Source organism: Strongylocentrotus purpuratus, unplaced genomic scaffold (assembly GCF_000002235.5).
Source record: "Strongylocentrotus purpuratus isolate Spur 01 unplaced genomic scaffold, Spur_5.0 spur5_scaffold_6, whole genome shotgun sequence".
NCBI classification, from domain to species: Eukaryota; Metazoa; Echinodermata; class Echinoidea; order Camarodonta; family Strongylocentrotidae; genus Strongylocentrotus; species Strongylocentrotus purpuratus.
This window is the reverse complement of record NW_022145612.1, coordinates 47,025,406-47,046,251: the sequence shown is the minus strand read 5'-3', so window position 1 is coordinate 47,046,251 and position 20,846 is coordinate 47,025,406. Positions and strand designations below refer to the sequence as shown.

Sequence of the window (20,846 nt, the reverse complement as noted above, 5' to 3'; positions counted from 1 at the left end):
ACTATTATGATCTTTAGATTTTATAATAATGAATTATCAACAAATGTCACTTTCTATAGATCTGTGACCATGATTTGTACGTTCCTTGAGAGACAAATGCCAGTAAATGGTGAGAGCAAACAGTGGCATGAACGGCCTGCCATAGTTGAGTCCAACTTAAAGTCGATCTTAGTCTTTGTGAAACACCCCCTTGGTGGGGTTATGAATATGATGATAATACTTTGAATTAGAAGAGCATTAATACACCAAATAACAACAATGGTATAGTATTGTAATCGGACCTCCATCGCATAAGTTTCGCTAGCAGCTGTATAGGGCCTTTGAGGGAGTTTTTAATCCGGGGGTATTAATCCCTTTTAATTACTTAATCCTTTTTAATGACTTCCATAAAACAATAGGGAAGAGGAAATGAAATTTAACGAGGTATTTCCGGTCAGGATGTGTGTTAATTAATGCAGGTATTTCCTGTCAGGATGTGTGTGAATTAATGCAGGTAGTTTTTTCATGGAAAGGGTGGCATCTGGGTCATAAAACTTGAATTATGAGGGTCTTTCCTCTGGAGGAAGTGTTTACATCATGAGTCATCATCATGGGAGAGGTCTGGGGATGGACGTGTTACTGGTAGGACGGGCAATGACCAAATGACCAAAACAATGGGCCTGTGCCAGTTATGTTGTTTGTACGCAGGTACGTATTTCCGACCAATGAGAATGCGAGGATCCTTGTTGGAGTGACGTCACCATTGTGCGTGCTTGTGATTGGATGAGGAAACAGGATGGGGTGACTGAGAGGGGCGGAGCCTAAGGGGTGGGGTAGGGTATAAACGTCGGAGGATTCGCCTCATTTTGTATCATAGACATCAGCGCTAAGACAACATCATTCAAAATGGCCGCCACTACCTCAACCTTTGGAGTAATGACTTCCACCCCAGTATCATCATTCAACATGCTCAATACTCCACCTACGAAGAGAGTACCAGCCAATGACTTTGCCGCTTTAACTAGGCCCTCATACAACGCTAGAGCTGCGGCAGCATCCCCACCACCACCACTGACGCCAGAAGGCCTACCGGGACACATCTTGGCTATGAAGGTATGTGCTTTTGCCGTATGGTTTATTTATTTATTTATTTATCTAAGTATTTTGAATAAATATATTAGTATATATGTATAGCTACATTGAATGCCTGATGGGTGAGTGGATGGGAGGGTTGCATGAAGGTCTTACATCGTGGTAGCATGCATAATGATACTCATTTTTGTCTTTTATTCACAATAGGATCTAAACGGCGAGGGTAAAGAAAATACATACAAGGTGCGTGAAGAGGCAGGTTGTCATCATAGTCATGAAGAAAATTTTGAATTGTTTGAATTTGAATCGGGGTCAGAACCATTTCATTTGGGCGGGCAACGTTATGCGGTGGTAAAAAAATACAGGGGTGTCACATACGTTGCTATTCGGGAATATTACAAGGACAAAAAGAGTCGAAATACTCCAAATAGGATGTTACCGGGAATCAGGGGAATCAATCTCACGGCAGACAATTGGTGGCACATGACAAAATCCATCATGAGCATCAGCGATGCAGTCCGTGCCAAAATCAAAGAAGACAAAGACTAGTTTTGCTTTTCATTTTCATTCTCAACAAAAATTTAAAGAATAATAATAATTATTAAAAAAAAGAAAAAGAAAAAAAAAAAGAAAAAAAAAAAAAAAAATATATATATATATATATATATATACATATTGGCACTTTTTGTACGCTTGCTCTCTCACCCGCACCTTAGGACGCCATCTTTCAACTGGAGCAAGAGTTGGAAAACACATGCCCCTTCGAGCCTACACCTAGCGTGACAGCGCCATCCCCGAGCTGCTGGGCACCAAGAAGAGAGCTGGAAAGACCAAATCATGCAGGCATGGACACCATTAAGAAAGTCCTCAGGTTTGATGACGACGACGTCATCTTTATTTCAGGCGATGAGGAGGAGGAGGAGGCTGTGGAAGAAGGAGAGATCATCTCGGTGGTGCAGCCATCTCAGAGGAGGGATATCAGCGACCAACTACCTGTGGCTCCAGTCCTGATGGCTGTGAAGGCATTATCAGCAAGGATTCATACCCTGGTTGTCGAGGGATGCCAGGGATGTCAGGACGACCAGCCAGGGCAGGAAGCCCACCTGGATTGCCTGTATCAGGAATGGCACGAGAAGGTGGACACACACTTCATCGGGGCCATCAACCGCCTCAACGAAAAAGAATTTTTGGATTTTTTACCGTCCGTCTACAACACATCCATCATGTTCGACGATGAAATGGACGAAGCCTTGGCCGAGGCGGTCGAATTCTTCCACTTTGACTTTCAAAACAACGACGTACAGGAATTTATAAAAACAAAGATGATGAAGCAGTAATGTGAATATGGCTTAGGCACTATGCCTCTGGACTCTTTATTTGATAATACCTATCCAAACACAGTACCGATTTATTTCTTTCATGATTTTATTTTGTCATTTTTCTGTTTTGGTTATTTATGTTGGTTTAATGTTAAATACATTGTTTGCGTTAAACTGAAAAGAATTATTCTGACCTTGTGTGTTTATTTTTTTTCCAGTTGTTTTATAGTTATAAGTGATGGAAAATGGGATGATTGATCATTTTTGAGATTGATGTTGGTTCTGGAATGGTCATTGGTGAGAAAGTGAGGATGGACGAGTACTTGAAAAAGATTTATGGAGATCCTGAGAATGAGGCGGGGTTTGGAGGAGTTGAAAAGTTATATCGTTATGTGAAAAAGGATAGGGTGTATAACCTGACACGTAAACAAGTACGAGAGTGGTTGGCGGGCAATGAGACTTATACTTTACATTACCCCGTTCGAAGAAAGTTTACAAAGAGTCGAGTGATGGCGTATGCGATGGATGAATTATGGCAACTTGATTTGGTGGATATGTCTTCTTTATCACGATACAATTTGGGGTACAAGTACCTTTTGACATGCATCGATGTGTTATCGAAATTTGCTTGGGTAGTTCCTCTCAAAGATAAAAAGGGAAAAACTTTGGTAAAGGCGCTCAAGAAAATACTAGAATCAAAACGAGAGCCCATGAATATTCAAACGGATAAAGGGACTGAATTCACCAACAGGCTATTTCAGTCTTTTTTGAAGAAAAAGGGAATCTATTTCTACACCTCCTATAATACCACCAAAGCATCGGTGATTGAACGGTATAACCGCACATTAAAGGAAAAGATGTACAAATACCTTACCCATCGTGATAGTTCAAAATACATCCACGTGCTTCCCGATTTTGTTAGGGCCTACAATCACTCTTTTCACCGTTCCATCCAAACCAAACCCACACTCGTGACAAAAGCCAATGAAGGTGACATTTGGAAAACCTTGTACATGAAAAAGGGTCTGGATAAAAATCAGAAGAAAAATCCCGGGTATAAAGTGGGGGACCGTGTTCGTATCAGCAGAGCCAAGCACACTTTTGAAAAGGGATACCGACCAAATTGGACTCAAGAAGTGTTTAACGTGAGTCAACGTAAGAAGCGTGATGTTCCCGTGTACGATATAGAGGATGATCTGGGGGAGAAAGTCTTAGGTACTTTTTATCAACAAGAATTACAAAAGGTTCGCAAGGACAAAGAGGGCGTATTCAGAGTTGAAAAAATACTGAAGAGGAGAACACGCAAGGGTAAAAAAGAATACTTGGTCAAATTTTGGGGGTATCCCTCTTCGTTTAATCTTTGGGTCGATAATATTCAAAAATCGTACAACGACCTCTAACTCTGCCATTTCAATGTACCATCATGGAGAGTGAAGACCAAGTTTACGTGACTCTGCCAAGCAACAGTTCATTCGATTATTTTCCAAACAACACGTTGACCAGTTTTACTACCAAGTTAGCAACTCCTTTGGTTTTGCGTGGGGAATACGAAGTGGCTTTGGTGGACGTGATCTATCCTCATTCGTGGTCCAACGTCAACTTTACAAACAACAAATACAGTCTATCCATCACTGATCAGGTCATCACGGTGGGGCGTATTCCCGAGGGACATTACAGAGAAGCGCTAAGCATATGCACGGCATTCAATCAATCCTTGCCACCCCATTTGCGAAACAAGGCTTGTTTCACCATCAATCCATCGACGCTAAAAGTGAGGGCCACGATACAACCAGACACCGGTATTTATCTCAGCGAGGGGATAGGGCAGTTGTTAGGTTTCCCTGAAGGGACACTTCGTGCCAACCAGGAAGCTAAATTCCTCCCCGACATCAATGGAGGTTTATTTGCCATGTACGTTTACACGGACATTATCGAAAATCAGAGAGTGGGGGACACCAGCGCACCTCTGCTCAGGATCGTAGCGGTGGATCACCAACGTGCTGGCGAGGTCGTCGAGCGTACTTATCAAAGTCCCCATTATATCCCTGTCAAGCGCAAATACATCGATAGCATACACATAGATATAAGGAGTGACTTTGGAGACAAGGTGCCATTTCAAAACGGGAAGGTCGTACTGAAACTACATTTTCGTTCCCTTCGGAGACCCACGTTTGGCTTTTAAAATAAAATTGAAAATTGAAGAAAAAAAAAGGGAAAAAAAAAAATCAAAAAAAATCATGGAGTACGGAGGAAGGGGTGGAGGTTTACCCATCTTTAGAGGAGCTCGGATGCAAAGGGGTTACGGTTTGGGCAGTATGTTGAAAGGTCTTCTCCGTTCAGCCATCCCCCTCGTTAAATCGGGAGGAAAAATACTCGGCAAGAAAGCCTTGCAGACAGGCATGAATGTGATGCGTGACGTTGCCAATGGAGAATCTCTGGCATCAGCCACGACGTCCAATCTCAAAAGGTTAGGTCAGCAATTTGCCTCCAAACCCTCGGGCAAAATAAAAAAAAGGGGTAAAAGGAAGCGTGCCAAGAAGAATCCCGTCAGTGTGTCAAATGCCAAGAGACGGAGAACTTCGGACATCTTTGAACGGTAGACCCTACAAAAATGGAGAGAATACATCAGTTGTCGTGCGAATGCTCAAAATCTGAAATTGATTTGTTCAGCATTCCTCCGACCCAAACGACGGTGGAAAAGGGGAAATGGGTTGAATTTTTCCCACTCACAAATATTTCCGACACGGCCCCCATCCAATTTCACCTACAAGGATCCACGGAGGAGTACACGGACCTCTCACAAAGTCTAATCCATCTCCAAGCAAAAGTCGTCAATGGAGACGGCACACCGTTGGCCGACGATGCCCAGGTTGGCCCTACTAACATGTTCTTACACTCCCTGTTTAGTGATGTGGACTTGATGCTGAATGATAGACTCATCACCCCATCGACAAACACCTATGCCTACAGGGCAGCCCTGGAAACGCTGCTCACGTACGGGGCTGAAGCCAAAGAATCTCAGCTCTCGTCCGCTCTATTTTACAAGGACACGGCCGGTCACATGGACGATGGGAACCCCCTACGCAACGATGATGGTAACATGGGTCTGAAAGAAAGGCATCGTTTCATCAAAGGGAGCAATATTGTGGACATGGTAGGCGTTCTTCATCTCGACATGGTGTTTCAGGATAGACTGCTCCTGGGAGGCGTGGATATCAAACTTAAACTCAATCGCAGCAAGAATAGCTTCAGTCTGATGTCATCGGTCGAGAACGCCAATTACAAAGTCCTCATCACCAGCGCCTCGCTACACGTGAGAAGAGTCAAACTGAGCCCAGAGGCAGCCCTTCTCCATGCCAAGACGTTGGAAACACAAACGGCCAAGTATCCCATCCGGCGAGGCGAGGTCAAAACCTTTTCAATACCACGAGGGAACCTGTCTTTTACCAGAGAAAGCCTTATCCTGGGACAACTGCCCAAACGGCTTGTGATTGGATGCGTCAGCAACACGGCCTTCAACGGAGACTACTCCAAAAATCCTTTCAACTTTCATCATTACGATTTGAACTTCTTGGCCCTCTACGCAGACTCGGAGCAAATTCCATGGAAACCCATCCGCCCCAACTTTTCAGCACCTGACCCCAATTACATCTTGGCCTACCAGACACTCTTCTCGGGCATCAACTCCATGTTTCATGACAAGGGAAATCAGATTACCAGAAACGATTATAACAAAGGGTACACGCTCTATGCGTTTGACATGACACCCGATCTTTCCACGGGCGATTGTTTTAACTTGCGTAAACACGGGAATGTTCGACTAGAGTTGCAATTTGCGAGTGCTCTTCCAGAAACTGTGAATGTGTTGGTCTATGCAGAATATGAAAGCGTGATCGAAATTGATAGAAACCGTAACGTCATCGTAGATTTTGGTGGTTGAGAGGTTGTTTGGGTGGGGAGGAAAAAAAAGAAAAAAAGAGTGCACCATGGATACCAAACAGTTGCATCACGTGGGGCAGTCTGATTCAAAATTAAAATCCACGTTTATAGGGGTTTTTCCCTCGGATCAATTACCCTTCATTGAAACTTATCCAGCAGCGTTGATTGCCAATATTGATACTCATGACCAAGATGGAAGCCATTGGGTAGCCATCTATTTGACCAAAACGAAACGAGGTGAATTTTTTGATTCATTTGGGAGGCACCCATCCATGTGTTCTCGTCATTTTAAACCCTTTTTGGAAACCTGGTCGGATGCATGGACTTATAACCAAAGGTCGATGCAATCTTTTTGGTCCGCAGTGTGTGGACAATATTGCTTGTATTATTTGTTACGACGAGTAAGGGGAAATAGCATGGCTAGCATTGTTTCTACCTTCAATCAAAGCCGTGTTGAAAATGATAAAAAGGTTCACGCATTCATCCAACGTCACTCTCCGACCAACAATACACCCATTCACGATCCAACCTTCATTCTCAATCAAATTGCTACGTCATTCAATTAAAATCAACCATGCATGGATGTAAATAGTGTTGTTGTAAATGTTTTATGATCGTTTTAAATTTGATGTGTGCATGAAAAAAGAAAAAAAAAAAATTAAATTAAATTTTAAAAAAAATTAAGTTGAAAAAAAAAAGAAGCTATGTAGAGTGTTTAGAATGTTTTTGTTTTTTTAGAATCTGTGAATATGTGTCAATGTCATTATCATTTCAATCAAAAGTGCATACATTCATTCATTTTGTTTTCTTTCACACTAGCTCACGCAAACAAGAGATAGGCAACAAAAAAAACAAAACATGTAACACATTTATTGTTGTCACGTATATAGAATTGATATCAATTTTTTATTATTGTTACAAATAAAGTTTCAATTACATCGTACAATCACAGTCGTCTTTGTTGTTGTCATTTTATGCGTTGTTACAGAGTTCTTGAATAATAATAATGATCATGATAATCACGGTATGTATTTATGAGAGAAACATTGCAGAAATTGAATCGCACAATAGAGATAAGAGAGAGAGAGAGAGAGAGAGAGAGAAAGAGAATTAAGAGAGGGAGAGAGAAAACAAAAGGAGAAATATAATATATATTTGCAAAATAAAACGGTTTAAAAACGTTCCCATTTTAAAGAAGGTTTTCGCTTCTTTTGGGAAGAAGGAGGCATTGGGTTAGACCTCGTGGTGATGATAGGTGGTGTTTGTGGTAACACTTTTGGGGACTTATTCGCAGGAGTACCTTTCAGTTTAATTTGTTGCAATGTTTCACGTCTGTCTTTGTTCATGATCAACGATTCTGGTACATTAACGTCTCGCAGGACGTGTAAAAAATACTGCCAACCCAAAGGCTTGACCATTTTACGATCTTTCAATACATCATACATTAAATCAATCATGTTAGACCCATCAATGACTCGACCATCAAAAACCAATTCCCCACGTGCATTCCACCTCCAATTGGCATCTTCTGTCTGCTTGAAAATATGATCCATCAATAATTTAGCCTTGTGCTTCAATGTCACGGGTAACATCTTTAAAACATCTTCCCTCATGGAGCCTGTATGCTCTGTCTCACTCTGTGGGTGTGCATCTCCACCCATGCTCTCTGTAGAAGGCTGTTCAGTGACCCTTAGATGAATTGATGTGGGGTTTGCCTCATGCTTATGCAATTGTAAATATTTTTGCAAAGCTTCATGATACTGGACCACTTTATCTTTGTCCGATACACCGCTTGACCCTAGAATGGATTGAATACTCTCGTCCAATTTGGATAACACCCTCTGTGCTGGTTGAGCGCTTCCCATGGATGCCTGCACTGCGCGTGCCATTTCTTCAGGAACCAATGTCATTTTCTTTGTATGCTCCATGTTATCCCATCAACAGCCGTAAGACAGGGCCAAGTATTGCGCCTAAAAATCCTCCCTTTTGTACAAATGTATTTCTCCTTGCTTTATGACTGCTACGTTTGTCAGCAGCTTGGCGTATATACTTTTTATGCCGCGATAAAGTCTTCTTTTGAGAGGATGTTAGAGGTACATTGCCTTTTAAAGTATTTGCGCAGCATTCTGACAGGCAAGTAATCAATGTCTTGTTCGCATGCTGCAATAAAGCTTTCCTCTGCCGAGGAGTGGACTTGAGAAGGACGCGCAGTTCAGGCAAATGGGTCTTCACGCTGTGGGTCATGATGCTCAAATGATAAGTCCTGTACTATCGCATCTTACCTTATACTTTTTGGTACGTACACCGTGGTGAACTCATTTGGAAATACGTGTGTTCTTAACCTATGGGATTCTGGCGTGTTGGCTTTCAAATCTATCAACAAGTACCCGTAAGGATTTTTGGTAGCGTCATTGTAGGCCTCTTGTACATATTTCGTTTGACCTGGGTAGAGTTGACGTCCCAAATGGGTAATTTGAGATTTGTCTCTAGGATTTTTGTAAATGACCAAATACTGAGCGTTTAAACTTATGGTGCGTGTCTCTTTGCCCGCATGAAATAGATTCTGAACGATAAATATGACCGATATATTACGATGATGTGAACCACGTGTAAATAGGGTCGTCATAGTTGCATCTTTGGTGCATTCGGACATCAAATCATCGACAACGATCAAATTACGTACATTGGGATCAACGACATTATCAAAATTGCATGGAAATCCTTCAATAAATTCGATGTGAGGCACTTCAGCCATCATTTCGGTATAGGCTTTTTGATACACGCCATAACACCAAATTATTTTTTGAGGTGGTTGTTCAATCATGTCCTGATTATACTTTAAAAGTTTTCTGACAAATACCGTCTTGCCACTCCCCGTAGGGCCTGCCACAATGCATGTAAAAGGATGAACAAATTTTACACTCATGATGAAAACCGTCTATAAATTGTCAACCCTCCTCGAATCGCACTACCCACCACAAATGACAAAAAAGATGAAGTCCGCGGACTTATGAAGGTGCATGCTCGCTTGATGCGATTCAAAAATTGACTGATGCGAGAATACATACCAATATAAATGCCGACTACCCGATTTTGGTACGGTAACATAAGGTTTACCCCTCTATTCTGACAATGATGCGACCCCATTATCAAATTTGACTGAAATTATACCCCTCTGTAAGATTTGTAAGATCGGATGAGAGATATATTGCTTCTAAGTAAGATGAAGACGATGACAACAACTGATCTTCTAAGTAAATATAGGCAATAAGTGCAATCGTCGTGAGAAAAAGAACTAAAAATCCAACCCACGTTTTAGGTCTCTGCTGCAATGCAGATAGCGTCAAACGCAGAGCCGGAGAAGTTAGCATGCTTCTTGTTTCACAGTTTTCAAACGACTGACGCTTGAGTAAAATGTACGTTTCATTAAATGGAATTGTAATTGGAGGGGGTGGGGGGGGGGGGTGATGATCAATTTGCAGTCATGTACCCAAAAGGAACTGTAAAGAAGTCATCTCGGACCACTCTCTTGTTGTACACGATTCTGTAGTCCTTGCTAGCCACTCGAGTTTCGATACGCTGCCTTTTGTGGACTCGAGTGATCTGATAGGGATTGGTGACCGTGACTTTTTCCTGCTCATCGTCTTCTACTCGCCTTACCATGCGTTTCATGGTCTCAAAGTTGATCACTTGGGAGTTCTTGTAGTTTAGTGTGATGCCCTTCACTTTGCAGGTTGTTTCGCCAGTGTTGAGCTTGTACGCGTAGTTCTTTGGGCCTCCTGAGACGAAGGATGTGATGTGCTTGCCGTCTATTTCATCCGTCAATTCTCCTAGATAGTCGCCGAGAGGAGGACACCATTCTCCGGGCACGTGTAATCTTTCGATGTACAAGATACTGTCTGTGTCGTAGTAAAGTACACGTTCTCCTAATCGATCCAACACGTCGTACAATTTCATTCTTGCTTGCGCCGTTGTAAAGGCAGCAATCACCACGTTTGCTTTGGAGCTCACCTTTTCAAACTCGTCTCTTCTGACAGTACGTACCTCCACCACATCATCGTTGACAAAATTGAGATCGTTGACTTCGACCTCGTCCGACGTCAGGAGCTCGTACAATTGTGCGGGATCGAAGATGATGCTGGTCTCAGGGAGATTGTTTCTCATTCCGAACCTCCCCCAGAATGAATTAAGCATGAGTTTGGCCAGTGATCGTAGGCCTTTGTTTTTCACGATCTTCTCGGGGTCCAGTTCAATTCCTTCGTGTTTCTTATAGTCGCTAATGTATTTTGCTTTCTCCTCCTGCGTGCGACACCAGTCAGGCCAGCCCGATGCCTCTTGTTTGATCTTCAGAAAAGTGTTGACGAATCCTGTAAACAAACCAAAATCCTCCCGTGACCTCTCCAGGAATGGCTTTTCATCGTTGAATTTTGATTTATTGCAAAAATGCCAGACAGATTCAATTTCAGTGACGATGTACCCCTTTTCGACCGCTTTTTCCAATTCGAGGGAGACCCAGGTACTACGAAGCATCCTTTCCCCATCGCTATGGTGACAAGGCGTTTGCTGATTGGTTTCGGCGCAGGTGAGGCACAGTGGAAACATGAGCTTGCCATTCACTTTCAAGGGTAAGACGGGATGAAACAGGTTTTGAGGAGGTAACACCTTACATCTGATGAGACCGTAGTATTCAGACACATCTTCGAAGTTGTCGGTGATCACTCTGGGATGACCCAAGGGATAGGAGCCATATTTGTTGATGCTTGGGTATAGAGAAGTGAAGTCGACGTACTTGATTCGTTCTCCCTCCTGGCACTCGTACAGCATGCAACTCGCATTGGTACGTCCACCGTAAAAAGCTTGACGAGGATCCAGGGGGATGGGATTTGGAAGCCTCCGTTTGATGTGCTGAGGGATGGTCTTTCCTATCTCCTCATCCCAGTGGCATTCCCACATGGTGATGTAATTCCAATCTTTCAGGATATGTTGGACATACTTTTTCTTGGCCAAGGTATCGAGATGCAATTCTCCCATGGTTTTCTGGACGCCTCTTCTCCCACTGTCTGTGTCAAAAGAATAACATCTGGCGCACCCGTGCCAATAGCACCCGTTGAACTCGTAGACCGTTTTGTTTTCTTCGCAGTACCCATCTAACTTGTATTTTCCGACCCTGACCTCTCCTTCATTGCGTGCATGTCGGATGTACACTCGTTCCTCCTCGGCCACGTGAGTAAGCCATCGAATGGCTTTGTTGGATTGGATGTCCTCTGGGGCGTAACCACGAGGAGGAATGATGGCAATGGCATCTTTTTGGAGATAGTTTCTCCGAAAGACGAGATGGCAGGCAGCGGCGATGGTGATGCACTTGGTCAGGGGGTCGACGCCCAGATCAAACTCGCACAGTTTCGTCACTTCTTTAAACAGAGTCCGAAACTGGAGACAGCATCTTCTCAAAATGTCGACGTCGCTGACACAATAGGCATGAATCTCCTCCGACATGATGAACTCCCGCCCAGACGATACTTCTCCATCGTACCATGTCAGAAACTCTTCCCTCTTCTTGCTGGACATACTCTCTGGATAATAGTATTTGGCATCTGGCATGGGTCCCCGATAGTCCATGTTGGCGTCAATGTTAAAAAAATGTGGAAAGAAGCCCTTCTTGACTTCTTCTATTCCAAAGGTGGCTGGCAAGGCAGAGAGAGGCATCGGTAAAAAATTCAAGGAGTCGATGAAACGGATGCCATTGTTGGGCACGGTCATGCTCATAATCTTACCACCAGCCAAGATCAAACGGGGGATGATGCAGTTGCGATAGAGAAATTCCTGAATGAAAATTCCATCGTAACTTTTAAAGTTATGAGCGATGAAAGTAGCACCACGGTTCTCTTCTGTGTCGAACACCCATTCACAAAAATCATCGCCTGTTCTGGGTCCTTGAAACACCCATTGTTTCTTCTCTGCCTTGCCGCAAATCTTACAATCTTGTTCAAATGGAATATCTGCGCAATAACCACAAGCTCTTTGTGCCACGCAATAATTGGGTATATGCTTGCCAGTATCTTGCGTACATTCAAAGTCGAAAAATACAAAATTGGCGTGCTTTTTTGGTCTCTCGTCGTCGTCGTTGTCTTGGGAACGGTTCTCATCTCCTTCACGTTCATCATTTTCATCATTCATGGCCGCTCTTGTGGCGAAAGGATTTTCCGATTGGATGTAGCATTGGTGGCCAGGATCCACATACTTTCTGCATAGTTTGCACACCGTCTGTCCACAGATGTGCTTCCTTTTCTGCTTTTTCAACAGCGCGTTGTTGCAGAGTGTTTCACAGTGTTCGCATTGGAAATATCGTTCGCATACCTTGTTGGACCGATGATTTTGGAAGCAGCGTCGGTTCTTGAAGTTGCGGTTGCAACGTTCGCAGTGTTTATGGTCTTCATCCTCGGAAGGAGGGGGGCACTCTACGCTACGGCACATTTTGCAAGCATTGTAACAAGTGTGCTCATTCTTGGCATTGTAGCCCTTGAAACAGTTCTCGCAGAAATACGACTTGTTATAAAATGCGCTCATAGAGGTTATGAGGTCGTAGTGATCATCGTGCGAGTAGATGTAGATGGTGTGTTCCCTCTCCTCCGGCCCTGCGTAGATGATGAAGTCTAGATGTTCCTTTGAGACAACGACGACGCGATACTTGGCCATGCGCTCTGTACTCTCAAATTTTTTAATTTCTTCGATGCTGCACTTTGTGTTAATGGGTATTCCGGCTTGTCTGTACATGTCCTCCGCATAGGTCCGTTGCTCCTTGTATCCTTTCCGGATGGATTCCCAATTTGGATGCTTCTCAATACGACAGAAGCCTGTCACAATTGCCCTTGGGCAACACATGTTATCTTTATTTTTAATTTGAATGATACTCATTTTACTGAGCAGTCGCTCTTTGAGATTCAAAACAATCCTTCTACTAGTCCTGCCCCCTTCTTGCATAGCCATGTGTAGCACGTTGAAGTCGAGGTTTTCATCGAGGGTAATATCTTCGTGGGACTGAAGCGTGGACTCTAACTTTGAAGCAAAGACTTGGTAATTCATTTGATCCCTCCGGATGAATGGGAGGCTCACTGGTCTATCCAGCTGTGGCGCATTGAGTACAAGTCTGACAAAGTCCCTATCCCTTACACCGACCATCATTTCATCGATGATATTTTCAAACATGTCATTGACCCTAGGCATCATGTCGAGCATGGGTCCCATATTCTCTGCAGGCTGAAAAGCGATATTGTAATCCATGACCCTGGCATTGTACTTTTTAACGTGCCTTTCACTCACTTTTGTTACACGGTGCGTGGGAAGTGGCGTCACTCTTGAGGGGAGTGTTTCTGCTTGGCGTTTTGTTGCCCTGGTTGAAGATCCTCCGACATGGTTCGTGGAGGGGCCAGTTCGGGTATAACTCGTCGATGGCATACTGGATGGTCCAGCGACATCGTGGCTCGTGGAGGGGCCAACTCTGGTGTAACTTGTCGATGGTATACTAGAAGGTCCAGCGACATCGTGGTTCGTGGAGGGACCAGCTCGGGTGTAGCTTGTCGATGGCGTACTGGATGGTCCAGCGACATCGTGGCTCGTGGAGGGACCAGCTCTGGTGTAGCTTGTTGATGGCATAGTAGACGGTCCAAAGCCAAATATATTTTCGCCAATGTCTAAGTTGAAATTTGATGGGGTCGCCCCTCCAGGATTGGCGTGCTCAGCTTCAGGATTTTGGAGGTGATCGTTTGCGAGACCAGAGGTGGGGCTGGGCATATCCACTTCCCAAAGATCTTTTTCGCTAATTTCTAGAAAATATTGAAATACAAAACAAATAAAAGATCTTTAGTCATCTTGAACTACACTCTTTTGCAACCATCATTTGTAAACAAAAAACAAACAAAACAAATTTTTCTTGCAACATCTATTGCATAAAATTTATTGTACAATTTTTTTTTTTTTTTGAAAAAAAGGTAATCATGGTTAAAGAACTAAAACTATGTAGAATTCATCATCACAGAAAAAAAAATCACCCATACAAACAAAACAACAACAACAAAAAAAAATTAGCAAAACACATAAAACAAATTTAAAAAAAACAAAAAAAACACACAATATATTCATAGATTTTAATAATAAAATTTTACCGTACATGATAAACTCGATAGGCACTTACCGTCATCAAATTCTGGATGTATCTGTTCATTGTTCTCTGGTTCCAAACTCAAAAAATAAGTTGTTCTCGCAAAAATCAAAGCATGCTGTTCAGGGTCCAAGTCATCCGAGTACTCCTCACGAAAGTTGGAAACTTCTTCCAGGCATGTGCAGGCCTGTAACATCCTCATTAATTCTACTGTGGTAATCATGGTGAAATCTACAATAGGTTATGGTTGAACTATGTTGTTTTAGCGCTGATGTCTATGATATAAAATGGGGCGAATCCTTCCATGTTTATACTTTACCCCCCCACCCCCCCCCACCCCCCTTAGGCTCCGCCCCTCTCAGTCACCCCATCCTTTTTCCTCATCCAATCACAAGCACGCACAATGGTGACGTCACTCCAACAAGGATCCTCGCATTCTCATTGGTCGGAAATACGTACCTGCGTACAAACAACATAACTGGCACAGGCCCATTGTTTTGGTCATTTGGTCATTGCCCGTCCTACCAGTAACACGTCCATCCCCAGACCTCTCCCATGATGATGACTCATGATGTAAACACTTCCTCCAGAGGAAAGACCCTCATAATTCAAGTTTTATGACCCAGATGCCACCCTTTCCATGAAAAAACTACCTGCATTAATTCACACACATCCTGACAGGAAATACCTGCATTAATTAACACACATCCTGACCGGAAATACCTCGTTAAATTTCATTTCCTCTTCCCTATTGTTTTATGGAAGTCATTAAAAAGGATTAAGTAATTAAAAGGGATTAATACCCCCGGATTAAAAACTCCCTCAAAGGCCCTATACAGCTGCTTTCGCTGAACCTTAGAGTAAGGTACGATTTTATTCGCTCTTTGACCAAGTTCAAGTTAAAAAGATCCGACAATCAAAAGAATATTATCGAAAGAGTATTTAACATAATTAGCCAATTCACTTTCGAATTGTTACTTGCCAATCTTTATCTAAAACAGTCCGGCGCATTCGTTCTCACGAATTTGTGTCTGAAAACCGATTGTTTGTTTGTCAGATTTTTTTCTTCAAGAAACTGCTCCCCATTTACGCTCACCTGCTGGAATATCCACATTTAGGTTTCTGATGACCGGCGCAGTGGAATCCGGATCCCATGTGTAACTTCCATTGGTTATCTAGGAGACGAGAAATCGAACCATTTATATAGATATCAACTAAACCTAGTTATTCCAAAATACATACAAGTCATGTACATCGAAAAAAATGGAATTAAGTGATATTGACGATCAATATACACGTTACCATCTTCAAAACAATTTCTGCCCTCAACCCCTTTGCAAGGAAAGGCATTTGCCCTATATTCCAGGCACCTCGAATATGAGCCATTGTTGTGCTTCCTATTGGTGTTCATACGAAAGAGTGCCAAATTGGATCTTTAAACCTCAGAGCTTTGCAGATAAAGGACAAAAGTATTTGTCATCAAGCAATGCCAACAAATACTGGGCTGCCCAAGATCTAAATATCACAGGTTTTAAAGGAAAACAGTCATCACCAAAGAGGTTGCTTTGAAAGTAGCAAAATAAAAAAATTAAGGGATATTTTGTTTTTTGTAAATTTTTGTATTCATAGCTTTTCATTTTATATAAAAACTTGTGATATATGGAAGAAAAGAATTCTAGTTCCATTATAGGTAGAAACATAAAATACTATTTTCGTCCTCGGTTTAACTTGGACAAAGCCACAAAATAATCACGTTTGTATGGAAAATGAGAACTTTGGGATATTAAAATCATACACCGCAATCATGATAATTGGCTAATAGGGAGTCTATGACGTCACATAGAATAGAGTAACCAATGTATCTCCATTAGATAGCGGTCTCCACAATTATCATTTGAAAGCAACTTATTTGGTGATGACTGCTTTCTTTGAGCGCTTCAAAAATGTTCGACAACGGTAAAAAAAAAAAAGACCCGCCGCGGCACTAATGTCCATTGGCAAGACATTGATCTACATTAATTGCCACACTCAACCCAGGTGATGTAAATGGGTACCTGGCAGAAATTAATTCTTTGAAATGCTAGAGCGCCGCAATGGCAGCACCACTAAAGCCGGGGTAATAGTGATTCTAATAAGCGCTATATAAAAACTGAGTATTATTATTATTATTATAACAATTTTCCAACAAACTTACCCTGATGGCAACATTGGATGGCAAGGAGGATGCCGTCTTCCGCATAGATCCATACTTCAACTCACCATTACCATGGCTACCCATCAGAGCAGACGATTCAATTTCCAGCTCGTCCACCTTAGAACTCGTCCGATCATTAGATCGTCTCCGCCGAACGGAAACAGAAACCTAAAGGTCATTTGTTGAGGTATAGGATTGAGTAAGTAAATAGGTCTTCAGTATAGAGTGAATTTGTATACGTGTTCACGTTCTGATCTTATGACTTTCCAATGGACTTTGGAATATACAGTCAACATAAAAGGAAATGAAAGTATTGCATTGCATGCTTTGCTTATCGAATAACTTTACAAAAGGATATATTTGTACGGTATTTATTATATTAAACTTGTACGATAACGGCTGTATATAAACAGGAAACTGATACATGTACAACGATTCATTGGTAATAACGAGTTTGTTTTCATTGCACCGTATCAACCCTACGTTTTCAAAATCATTTCTGAATTAACTTTAATGTAGGAGCAATTCGGTAATCTAAGAAAAGGTTTATTCGGATAAGTGAAGAACATGGATGTGGAAGTAAAGGAATGCGATGGAGGAAAAGCCGACTTCATCAAATATATCAGATTCTTCAATAGGTCAAATGATATGATAAGGGACAAATCTATAAGTAGCAATGCACGTACAACCAACAAAAAGAATACGAATGAGAAAGAAAAGCTGTAAGATGACAGTTGAATGATTTTTCAAAATGCGTTTTCAAGACAACATACCTTTCTATCATCACCCGTGCTTCCATTGGACCCATGATCACCATCAAGGAAACTCCCCTCGACCTCTGGCCCGCTGAAGTAAGCCTGAAGCCTCTTGGTACTCACGTGCGCGTTCACAAACAGGTTTACGACGTATGGGAAGACGAACATGGGCGATGTGAGATTATTGAAGAATGCGAGAGAGGAGAATGCTACGTCGGGAGCTAAAACGTTTCCCGTGATCGCCGTGTACGTTGTGAACGACTATGATTTCAGAGGAAAGGGGGAAGATTACTCAAATTGGAGGAAAAACACATTGATTACAAAAAAGTATAATGCAATATCTAATTCCAAGTATAGAACTGAAAATGGAATTTAAATTGTCAACATGCTGTGACGGTGGAATGTACCAAGCAGAGTGCTTCTCTATATGAAATGTATATAATCAGATGATAACTAAAAGAAAGGTTGCCGCTAAGACAAATCATTTAGTAATTATGTCTCCTTTTTATCCATTTGCATTCTGATATATCAAAGGAGGCAGCACTTTAAAACAAAGTAAATTGAGAAGTGATAACCCATTGACGAGTGTATGCTTAACAACCTGCCACTGCCCCCTACCCTCTTCAATCACGCAGGGAAGGTGGTAGTGTTTCTTTTCGTTTAATACTCACCAATAAATTGACAAGGATGGGCGTTCCCGAATTTGTCACAACTTGATGCGCACGGGGAAGAAAGACAAAACAATTAAAAATCAACAAAACCTCTAAACAGATTTGTGTTCAAACGTCATTATTGTATATCCAACCTATTTCGTTTTTCTCTCTCCTTGATTACAAATATATCTCCTTAACCTGAGACTTTTCTTCTTTACGTCACCTTCACCTTCCAAGGTTTAATTTATTTGTTCAGGTCTGTTGATCTTTTTCCTTAATATATCTGCCAATATTGTCCATGTCTTGGAGTGAAATCGTTCTCGCAATATACCATGCATCCCTTAAGATTGCAATACAGTGCGTCCCAGAAAAAACGAAACCGAGAATTATCGATGTTTTATCATAACTTAGACACATTTATAATTAATAAATGACACATATTTGGAAAGCTTAGATCCTCCTCTTTTATTTCATGCAACTCATATGATGCATATTTCACGCACGAGTGTTTAAAATGAATTTGAAGAGAGAAAAACTGAAAACTCATTTGGCGGACGGTATCTGAATTTCAAAGAGAAAATCACATTTCTAGAAAGTTGAGTTTCTGCCCTTTCATATGACACCTCAATCACGAAAATTGAGCAAGGATAACAAATTTCTGTTTGTTTAAAGTAGTGCTTGCATTTCCATAATTTTATCAAACGAATTCGTTTTCACTGGCTGCCTGCTGTAGCAACAAGCAGAATTGACAAAAGACTGAACTCCGTTTCGTTGAAAATCAGCCATGCATGAAGTCTTTCGTTTACGGGTTTTTGGTTTCCTCTCTTCAAATTCATTTTAATCACTCATGCGTGAAATATGCATTATAAAAAAGATACATCAGATGAAAGAGGAAGATCTAAGCTTTCCAAATATGTGTCATTTATCAATTATAATTGTGATTAAGTTATGATAAAACATCGATAATTCTTGGTTTCGTTGTTTTCTGGGACGCACTGTATTATGTAATTGCCAATATGCCAAATTATTATGAGGATAATTACTCGTCCTTTCCTATTATCATTACCAATCCATTTAGAAATCACTCTCAATGGGATGTAGCGAACAAAGTATCCGAAATGTGTTCTCATTAACTGGAATTCAATAGAACCATTTCCTCTAATCTTCCACAAGAATATAATTACCCCATCAATTATATGTAAATATTCTCCATTACTTGCGTCATTACTTGCGTCATTACATGCGTCATTAATTGCGTCAATTCTCACAATTCACTGCCGACAGGAAATAGACTTGAAATAGTTTGTCGAGCTCGTACGCCCTCAACTTCTTGATGCCTTCTCCAAACAATCGCTCCCATCCATACAGCTTGAGCACCTTGATGCCTTGAAGTAACTCATTCGAACTTTTCAAACGTTTATCAGAGCGAATCTGAAAAAAAAATAAAGAAACAAGGAGTCGGAACTTATAAGACTACCATCAGTCAACATTATACATAGGCAATGCATTGTGTGTTTCAGGTATACGGTTTAAACTCGATTTGATCATGGAAGAGCCCCCAATAATCAGCTTTAAGCTAAAAACTGAATTTGATCTTGAAATCAATTTTAAGACCGGAGTCTCCGCCTTTCCATCGAATAAACAAAGAGCAAAGCAACTTTGAAATGTTGCACTGAGTCAAGTGCAACGTGGATGCTTTGACTCGAGTAGCATGCAGACAAGATAACGACGACGAGAATCGGTTTCTCAATTCTTCATCTGCTATCACAGCGGCCCTGTTGCCCAATGGATAAGGCATCTGACTACGAATCAGGGGATTCCAGGTTCGAGTCCTGGCAGGGTCGAATATTTTTGTTGTTAGTGCATTAGATCAGTTTGTCTGATTGTTACAATTGACTTTCTCCTTTTCTATAATTCTTATTACCACGAAGTGAGAACAAGTTTTGTACTTTGTTTTGTTTTGTTTTTTGTTAGTTTTTTCCTATTATATGTGGGTGTGTACTTTTTTTCAGAATAGCTTAATTTTTTTCTTCTATTCCACAAAGAACTTATTTAGAAGATGACAAAGAAGTACTAAATGAAAAATTGAAGGGTTATCTTCCTAATGTTGTAAAAGTTAATGAACTTCCGCGCTCAATACATACAAAATAATGGGAGTGTTTCACCACGCCTTTGGATTGATCTATAAGGCCTAACAAACAAAAAGGTTGTATTGCCCTCTAGGTGCCAAAACATGGGTCGGTCGGTCGGAAATCTTTTTTGTTGTTGTTGAATTCCCTCTTTGAACTTATATTTCTCAGTTTTTAATGCTTTAATTCATTTTTTTTCTCTAAAAAACGGTTTAAAAAAAAAACTTTTTTAAAAAGCCGACCGTAGATTTCAGGATTTTGGGGTCGGTCGCAGAGTGACGTTTGTAACCTGAAGTTGATCTGCTAATTTATTAAGCGTCAAGTATCAACCGCTTTGCTCCTGTACACTTAATATAATTCTGACAATGAACAAACGACATGAGTTGGGTCAAGAAAGAAAAATAAGGAATTCATTTCTTGATAGTTTTCTCAAGTGAACATTATTTTCATAATCATGGAAATTTCGGGGACATTTGGCGCTCCATAGATAAAATATTGCTAAGTATATGAACATTTTTTATTTTTTCTTCATAATAAGTTTCAATTTAAAGAGAAGGTTGAGTTCTGGGAAGAGGTGAAAAATAATTTGTGAGCATTACTCATTCTTATTATGCAAGTGTGGAAGAAC

General features: G+C 41.3%; 3 protein-coding genes and 1 non-coding gene across 5 annotated transcripts in view; 2 read left to right on the top strand and 2 right to left on the bottom strand.

Moving 5' to 3' along the window:
• Positions 1-17,604, bottom strand: part of LOC581821 (ABC transporter C family member 8) — a 32,284-nt gene extending 14,680 nt beyond the window's left edge. Inside the window, exons 1-3 of the mRNA XM_031000034.1 lie at positions 17,455-17,604; positions 16,682-16,849; positions 15,584-15,662 (exon numbers count right to left, since the gene is read on the bottom strand). Of these exons, the coding sequence (XP_030855894.1) occupies positions 15,584-15,662; positions 16,682-16,849; positions 17,455-17,604 (397 nt within the window). The remainder of the gene's footprint in view (positions 1-15,583; positions 15,663-16,681; positions 16,850-17,454) is intronic.
• Positions 310-2,574, top strand: LOC575929. Of its 2 annotated transcripts, XM_030972236.1 has the most exons (3): positions 310-1,092; positions 1,279-1,314; positions 1,788-2,574. In XM_030972236.1, the coding sequence occupies exons 1-3, from the start codon at positions 886-888 to the stop codon at positions 2,406-2,408; spliced, it is 864 nt and encodes a 287-aa protein (XP_030828096.1). In that variant the 5' UTR covers positions 310-885; the 3' UTR covers positions 2,409-2,574. The 2 variants fall into 2 exon arrangements, with proteins under 2 accessions (XP_030828096.1, XP_030828097.1); XM_030972237.1 differs by lacking the exon at positions 1,279-1,314.
• Positions 9,643-14,765, bottom strand: LOC100890035. Its single transcript, XM_030972235.1, has 2 exons — positions 14,521-14,765; positions 9,643-14,152 (listed from the first exon to the last, which is right to left on the bottom strand). The coding sequence occupies exons 1-2, from the start codon at positions 14,708-14,710 to the stop codon at positions 9,801-9,803; spliced, it is 4,542 nt and encodes a 1,513-aa protein (XP_030828095.1). The 5' UTR covers positions 14,711-14,765; the 3' UTR covers positions 9,643-9,800.
• Positions 17,605-19,860: 2,256 nt separating the features above from the next.
• Positions 19,861-19,933, top strand: TRNAR-ACG. The gene has a single exon. It is a non-coding gene; the product is annotated as a tRNA-Arg (tRNA).
• The last annotated feature ends 913 nt before the right edge of the window (positions 19,934-20,846 follow it).

What these genes read in the sequence shown, in the direction of transcription:
- LOC575929 (XM_030972236.1), top strand. Translation starts at nt 886, where the DNA reads ATGGCCGCCACTACCTCAACCTTTGGAGTAATGACTTCCACCCCAGTA. An exon ending in GACACATCTTGGCTATGAAG is followed by an intron (nt 1,093 to 1,278) that starts GTATGTGCTTTT and finishes TATTCACAATAG; the next exon opens with GATCTAAACGGCGAGGGTAA. An exon ending in GTAAAGAAAATACATACAAG is followed by an intron (nt 1,315 to 1,787) that starts GTGCGTGAAGAG and finishes CCCGCACCTTAG; the next exon opens with GACGCCATCTTTCAACTGGA.
- LOC100890035 (XM_030972235.1), bottom strand. Translation starts at nt 14,710, where the DNA reads ATGATTACCACAGTAGAATTAATGAGGATGTTACAGGCCTGCACATGC. An exon ending in ACATCCAGAATTTGATGACG is followed by an intron (nt 14,153 to 14,520) that starts GTAAGTGCCTAT and finishes AATATTTTCTAG; the next exon opens with AAATTAGCGAAAAAGATCTT.